At 54.1% G+C, this 7,639-nt stretch overlaps 1 protein-coding gene and 1 non-coding gene across 3 annotated transcripts; both read right to left on the bottom strand.

The window, feature by feature from the left end:
• Positions 1-352: 352 nt before the first annotated feature.
• Positions 353-456, bottom strand: LOC116278444 (U6 spliceosomal RNA). The gene has a single exon (XR_004187765.1). It is a non-coding gene; the product is annotated as a U6 spliceosomal RNA (small nuclear RNA).
• A 679-nt stretch (positions 457-1,135) lies between these two features.
• VSX1 (visual system homeobox 1) lies at positions 1,136-7,396 on the bottom strand. 2 transcript variants are annotated; one of them, XM_072943539.1, is made up of 5 exons: positions 6,973-7,396; positions 4,828-4,906; positions 4,265-4,388; positions 3,201-3,366; positions 1,136-2,190 (listed from the first exon to the last, which is right to left on the bottom strand). In XM_072943539.1, the coding sequence occupies exons 1-5, from the start codon at positions 7,394-7,396 to the stop codon at positions 1,895-1,897; spliced, it is 1,089 nt and encodes a 362-aa protein (XP_072799640.1). In that variant the 3' UTR covers positions 1,136-1,894. The 2 variants fall into 2 exon arrangements, 1 of the variants encoding a protein (XP_072799640.1); XR_012061394.1 differs by lacking the exons at positions 3,201-3,366; positions 4,265-4,388; positions 4,828-4,906; positions 6,973-7,396 and adding an exon at positions 2,955-3,111 and having other exon boundaries at positions 2,069-2,190.
• Positions 7,397-7,639: the final 243 nt, after the last annotated feature.

Raw genomic sequence — 7,639 nt, 5'->3', positions numbered from 1 at the left:
CAGAGCTATTTTCTAGTATAACTGGCTTTGACTTTCTTAATTATTGCTCTTTCATATTTCATGCCTACTCTGGAGTCAATGTTAGTAACATGTACTTCTCCAGAAAACGTGTCCATTTGTGGGAGAGTTTAAAAACACGTCAATGTGCATCTTGGCTGTGACAAGTATGTTCTCATACATTCACATGGTTTTTATCGCCGGCTCTGGGCCCTCTCCCTCTCACCTCGTCCTGTCTTCTCCATATAATATTGCCTAGAAACTTGTCCACTGTTTGTTTATTTTTCATGCCAGTTAAGTTTGTTTTTTTCTGTCTCCTGACACTGTTCTTTTACTGAGTAGTAGTCAGTTTACAAAAAATACGGAACGCTTCGCGAATCTGCGTGTCATCTCTGCGCAGGGGCCATGCTGATCTCTGTGTCGTTCCAGTTTCAGCACACGTGCTGCCAAAGCGAGCAGTTTAGTTTCTTTATTTCATTTTTATTCTTTTTTGGGGGGAGGGACAGTAATTAAGTTTATGTATTTCCTTTTTAATGGAGGTACTGGGGATTGAGCCCAGGACCTCGTGCATGCTAAGTACATGCTCTACCACTTGAGCTGTACCCTCCCCCCTTCATTTTTATTCTGCTTTACAAATTTTTTTTATTTCTGCTTGTATCCTCTTTTTTGGGTTTCCTTGGGAGCTTTTCACTTGGCAAAATTTCATGAACATACTTCCACATAAACATGCCCTGTTATTACCTTGTTTAGTGGCTGCGCGGTATTTTATTTTCGATTGTGATGTATATAAGTTGCACAGGTTACTGGCTCCTGCCCCAAATCTGAACCCCAGAGAAACTGGGGAGAGAGATGGAGAAGACGCTTCCTGACCCTTCCCCAGCACCTGCTCTCCTGCGCCAGCCGCGGACCCCAGCCGCGATCGCTACACACGAGAACAAATGAAAAAAGGCAGGACGTTGTTCCTGTGGCTGCAGGAAGGATGGGTGGCGTTTAATTTTCACAACCGTGTGCAGAGGGGCCGCAGCCTGGGTGTGAGGTTCTTCAGATGTGAGGTTTCAGGGACAAGGAGGTGGGGAGCCCCTGGCGGGGGCAGCAGGAAGAGAGCTGCAGGCAGGACAGACAGCGCCTGAGACTCAAGCACATCACACAACGTTTATTTTTAAACAATAAATAAGCGGCCAAGGAAATACAGGAAAGGAAGCATTCATGAAATCAAGTCACTAAAGTGCTCTCAGACATAAACTTTAAATAGCCAAGAAGCCTGGTCTGACCTTAAAACTCTGCTCATAAACATTCAGCGGTTGTTGGGATGTGGTCGTGTGCTGTTTCAGCAGGGAAGGGCGAGGCTTTCTTTGTCAAAGTTCCGAGGCTCACAGACCCCATCAAATGACACTCGGGAGGATACAAAGTCATTGCCTAACAGGAAAACGGAAATGTCCAAAGCCAAGTTCAAGGTGAAGATCCTAGAATTCCTTCATATGAGGTCTGCAAGAGGTCTTCACTATTTATGAAGACATATGATTCTCTGTAGGTTGAATATTTTTGTATTTAATATTCTTCGATCAGAGTAAGGATGTCGGACGTAACCTGATAATCTACACAGTATATCCCGTGATGTCTGGCAGTGAAAACGGTTTCTGGACTTCAGATCTTCCTTCCTCAAGTCCCAGATGAGAATAAAAGTTTTACTCCAAATTAACTGGTTCAAGTGCCTTTAAGGAGCGCCTTCCATTCTAGAATAAAGTTGAGTTTTCACCCATTTGTCTCCTTTAAGCAAGTGGCTTTGCAGCTCATCCCAACAGCGTAAGAAGAAACCCAGCTGGGAGTATTTGTCTTTTGGACAAAACGGGTGAGGCAGGTGCCCGTGCCCAGCCTCTGAGGGGGGCCTGTGGCCTCGCTAGGGCCCCTTCTTCCCCAGCTGGAGCCCCTCTGGCCCCTCGGAGTCTGAACATCCTTGGCCACTGGCCCCCTGCTGTGCTTTCTTGGTCTCCTGCCGGGCGGAGCTGGACAGGTCGATGGCCACGTCTTGCAGGCCACTCTCAGGGCTGCCTCCCTCCGAGCCCCTCTGGGGTCCTGCCTGACCCAGGCCAGAACCTTCCTTGAGACAGTCAGCGTGGTCACAGCCCCATGGTCCTGCCAGCTTTTCTTCACCTTCTGCTTTCCTTTTCATCCCTGTGGATTTTTTATACATCCCTTGCAAAAAAAAAAAAAGGAAAATAAATAACACGTTACCTCTAAATCTAGCAATTAAGTAAACTTCTTCACGTCATTGTTCTCGAAATCCCATTAGCATTTCCCTTGTTGTTGCCCGTCTCCAGCGCTGCCAGGGGAGTCTCCTAGGTAACTCTCCACACTAGCGGTTGTAGACGGGTGTCTGCCCACTGGGCACGGCCAGGAAAAGTGCCTTGTTTGGATGACATGGTGATTTCTGAAATTTTATTTTAAAATGTGTTGACAATGGTTTAAAATCAGGAGATTTACATCAAAATTCAGACTTGCAGCTTCTCTCAAAAAGTCAAATGTCCAGCCACACTAGGCCCACCTTCTTGTCAGGCCACGGACCTGCGGATGCAGTGAGCACCACATCCACCTGCTCTGTAAGTTCAGAGGGGTGGGCTCGGGTACCCGCCCCACACTCCCCAGAGGTTCTCCAATCCTTGACAGCAAAGACCGTATTTATGACTGGCATCTCCAGTCCCAGCCTAGTGTCCGGTGGGTAGGGGTCAAAAAATGTCTGCTAAGCAAACCCCTCCTCCTCCTCAGCCCAAAATGCCCCCAGCTCCCTGGTCTCTGATCTCCCACTCTGCCCAGGTGCCTTCCGTCTCACTCCTCCAAGCCCGTGGTCTCTGGGAACAGCCAACAGACCGTCCGGGTGCCCAGCGCCCGAGCTCAGGCCGCGCCAGTGTAAGCGGGGTTAACTGTCCCCAGGGCCGCTGCCCGCACCCCCTGCCTCCTACCGCCGAGCTCTGCGCTCTGCCAGCCGTCAGCATCGGGAAAACACATTTCACATCGCTCAGCTCACAAACCGGGGCGGCTGGGCCTCTCCGCACAGTCGACACAGTTCCGACGGAAAACAAGCCAGCTGGGCAGAGTCCAAGCCTCGTGCTTAACTGAAAAGCGGGTGTGACGTCCTGGGCCTGCAGCTAGGACGCTCACGCCGCTCTGCCCGCGGCGGCCGCCGGCGTGGGCCCGCCCCTCCTTACCCAGGAGCCAGGGCGCGCCCGGGGCCGCGGGGCCGCGCGCGCCGTCGGGCCGCGGGAGGCAGTGCCGCACCATCGCGCCGTACAGCCCGTACTCCGCCATCGCGCTGCTGCCGCCCCAGCGCTTCTCCCGCTTCCGCCACTTGGCCCTGCGGTTCTGGAACCAGACCTGGAAGGAGGCGCGGGAAGCAGAGGGCTGACGGGTCGGGGCGCCCGGGGCCGGGCTGCCGGGGGCTCGGGGACTGGCTGGGCTGGGCGAGCGTGCCCGGTTTCCACCGAGGCGCCCATAGAGTCGAGGTGGACAAAACAAAACGAGAGCTTTCCACACCGTGTAACTGACTGGAGCCGTTCGCCCCAGCGATGGCCGCTTCGAACCGCGGGTTGGCGCTTGCTCTGTCTCAATAAAAGAACAGTGCGGGGTGTCATTTTTGCTGCTGTTGTTTGGGGAGGGAGGGAGGGAGGTTCGTGTATTTGCTTATTTCTTTAATGGAGCGACGGGGAATTGCACCCAGGACCTCGTGCACAAGCTATACCACGGAGCTGTCCCCTCCCCCTGGGTGATGCTAAGCTGTTACAAAAGTGAGTTGGTGGCCTGTCTTCTGACCTGGAGAGAATGTGCCGTCTGCACAGAGGCTGAGCAGACGCACGCCAGCTTTCTGTGAAGACAAAGACCAATGCCAGGAGTGGAATGAGTGTGTTCCAGGGCTAGACGTGCACTTGGTGTGGGGACCGTGTGCAGAAAAGCCACACCGGGCTCTTTACACCGGTTTCTTTGAGGGTTTGCAGGGGAGGGATGGTCTTTTTTTTCCCGGGGAGCGGCACATAGTCTGCAGGTGCAGCACATGAGGAGTAATTTTTACGTATTTAATAAAAGGGAACAAGGCTTGGAGGTTCCGGGGTCTTCCTCTCCTCATGCACACAAAGCGAAGCTCTGGCACCTGAGTGCCCCTGGGTTTGTGCATTGGGGGGGGTGCGTTGGGCGGTTTAGCGGTGGCTGTGGGCCGACTCACTGCGTGTGAGGGAAGCACTTTCACTGGTGTCTTTGGGAGGAGAAAGGAGCCCAGCACCTGTATTCGGTCTTCGGGGAGTTCGGTTTTCACAGCCAGCATTTCCCGGGCGTACACGTCAGGATAGTGGGCCTCGCCGAAGGCCTTCTCCAGCTCTTCTAGCTGGTGGGCAGTGAAAACAGTCCTGCGGGGAGGCCCCAGCGCACACTTGGGCGAGTGTTCACAGGGTGTGGCCAGGCTTCCCAGCCTGGGAGGGCCCTGTGCGGGCCCCATCTTGTCCACTGCCTGAAAGTCCACCTCTTAATAACTGGACACCTCACCTCTGAGTGATTCGCCTCTGGAAAGTCCACAAGTTGGTTCAGACAAAACTAAATTAGGGTCCTTTTTTCTCCTCAATGAACTCCATCAACTTATTCTAAGAAGACCCATTTTAAAGGCCCACAATATTGGATCTTTAAAATGCTACAAAGACTGACCAGCAGCCCCCTGGGAATGGCAGAATTTTGTCCCCACACGGCTCCTGTGCCTTTCCTGCTGCAGACCAGGAGGCCCTGGGCCCGCGGTAATGCAGGACCAGACATTCTCAGATGCCGGGTCCCAAGGATGGGGTCAGGGGCCGGTACCTGTGTCTCCGCTTCTTCCTCTTGCCGGGGGCGGGGGACGCCCTCAGGTCACTCCTATCTTCAGCTGGACTGTCCTCATCTGATAGCACAGGAGAAAGAGAGGACCTTAAAAGTGTATTTTTCACTTTATTTTCGGGGTTTCAGTTTGACGCTGTGAACTGTCAGGGACTGTGAACATTCACCGATACCAGCTAGCATTTTTCGCACTCTCCGTATCCCAGACGCTGTGCTAGCATTACGCATAGCACATAGCGCATTGCGCATGCATCATCACGTTCTACTTAAACTGGAGGAACTCCAAGGCAGCTGCCCTATGATTCTCTGGTCCAGAGGAGGAAACCCAGGCAGAGAGAGACTGAGTAACTTGCCCAAGATCACACAGGTAGTCAGCAGTGAAGTGGGGATATGAGACTGTGCGAAGCCAAGGCTACTTGAACACAACTGCATTTCCTGTCCCCTTCAGCTTCCAAATTCATCCACTTCTTCATCTTAACCAATTCACCAACCTTTCTCCAAGGGATGGCTGAGGTTGTGACATCAGGACCCTCATCAGAGCTAGCCACTGCCCTACCAATTCCCAGTCTCTGGAAGTGGGTGCTGGGAAACTCACTCTTGATAAGTGTGCCCAGATGAGTTTTAGATGCACGTGAAAATTTTTCAGAAACCACTGTTCTTTATCTTTTGAAATCCATTACATCAAAAGATCTAGGTGTAAAGGAAGAAGGCCAAACTATTGTCAGATTCCTTGTTAAAAAGCATATTTGCTTCAAAATACTAAAAAAAATTAATAAAGGCAAAACAGTAAAAAAATAGTATTAGTTTTACCCCTATATCAACTAGCTCACCAGACAATTGGATTTTAATATAACATCCATGCTGTCCAGTCTGGAACCATTAGACACATCAGGTTATTAAGACGTGAAATGGGGCCAGTCTGAACTGAGAACTGCTGCAAACGTTAAATATTCAGTGGATTTAGAAGACTTCATACATCCCAAAAGTAAAATACTATTTTTATATTGGCCACATATAAAATGATATTTTGTATGTATTGGGTTAAGTAAGATACAGTATTTAGGTTTTTCACCTGTTTCCTTTTCCTTTTTGATGTGGCTTGGAGAAATTTTCATCACACTCACAGTCACCCGATACTTCTGTTCACTAGAGTTCCTCTCCATCTTGCAGAAGTGCCCCCAGACCAGGAGGCAGCTGTATCTTAGTTTTATCTGTGCTCAGATGGAAAGAACCCACCCTATGAAGGTGGTTTCTGCATTTTAAGTGGAACAGCTGACAGGGGGTTCATTTCCTCTTACCTAGAGACTCACGAAGTAAAGCCCTTTTAGAGCTGAGTGACAGCCTGCTGACCCCGCCTGCTTCCTCCGTCAGTGGAGACCAACATACTTTTTTGCCTTAGCCGCCTGGATGCTCAGCTCTAGGATCTACTGCACAGTTTCTCTCTGCCCACGCTTTCTCATGGAGCTCTCTTCCCCAGAACCCACACCTCTCAATTCCTTGGCCCTGTCTATAGATTTACACTGCTCCTTTCTTCTCCCCACAATCTGCCCCGACTTCTCTGAGGAACCGGGCGGGCTCGGAACAAAACACCGGGCACGACCACAGTAAGATGGGCGCGCTTGTTCCTCGCGTGCCGGGAGGAGCGGCGAAGCGCAGTACGCAGACTCCCTTTTCAGCACCGGGAGGAGGACAGTTCCAGGCCTTCGCCCGGGGCTCTTCTGGGGCCCTTCAATACGGCAATCAATTCAGTGAACGCCGGAGTTCCCCCAGGAACCGGGTTCGGTGCTAATGACGAACGAGGCAGGCCCAGACCTCCCGACCTCCGCCATTCCCGAGGCCGAGACTCGCACGGGCCGAGGGAGAGGCCCTCGGAGACTGTGGCCAGGTCTTCGAGACCCCACTGCCGGTCCAGACTGGCCAGGGTGGTGTCCGCGAGGGTACGGCGACCAGGCCCGGAGGAGAGGCAGGGATGTGGGAGAGGCCAAGGGGAGGAGGGTGCGGCTGCGAGGACACGCTCCCCGACGGGGCCACGCTTTGGGGTCCCGACTTCCCTGCATCCGGGGCGCTGGTGCTACCCAGTGCGCGGGAGCCGAGGGCAAGGACAGGAGCGCCAGGGAACAGTCTCATTACCGGACGTCGAGACGCTCTCGCTGCGCTTCTGGCGGGCGGCGGGGGTCGGCGGGCAGCCGGGGGCTTGCGGTGCCGGGGGCTCAGGCCCCTCGGGCGGCAGGAACGGCACGTCGGCGAGGAGCAGGCAGGGTGCCCTGGCGGCCGCAGGCGGCTGCGCCCCGAAGCCGCAGAGGATGCCGAGCCCTAACGGGAGGGCCCCGCGGGCCAGGCAAGAGCCCCCGAGCCCTGGATCCCCGCAGGGCGCGGCCACCGGGCCTTCGCAGTCCGATCCCGGCCTGGGACCCGCAGGTGCGGGCAGCTCTGCCTCCAGGTCCAGCAAGTCGTTGATGGCGAAGCCCCGTGGGCGCGAGCCGGCGGGGGGCCCTCCAGGCACCAGCGCCTTACTCCTGGCACGCCCGTCGAAAAACGCGTCCCTGCCTGTCATGGCTTCTCAGGCGGCGAGACCGGACCCTCTCTCAGTCACCTTTGCGGAAGGGGCGCAGTTCTGAGGCCGCTTTATACAGCCGGGCCACCAGCCGGGCGCCAGGAGAGCTCCAATCAGCGGGGCGCCGACGCGTCACGCCCGGGACCCCGCGAGATGGGGACGCCACCAGTTCCCCTCCCTTCGGGCGCCGCCCTCCCAGCTGCAGTCCCCTCAATCAGCTCCTTCTCCCTTCTCCCTTCTCCT

Source organism: Vicugna pacos, chromosome 19 (genome assembly GCF_048564905.1).
Source record: "Vicugna pacos chromosome 19, VicPac4, whole genome shotgun sequence".
In the NCBI taxonomy this organism is placed as follows: Eukaryota; Metazoa; Chordata; class Mammalia; order Artiodactyla; family Camelidae; genus Vicugna; species Vicugna pacos.
This window is presented reverse-complemented; position numbering and strand designations above follow the sequence as displayed.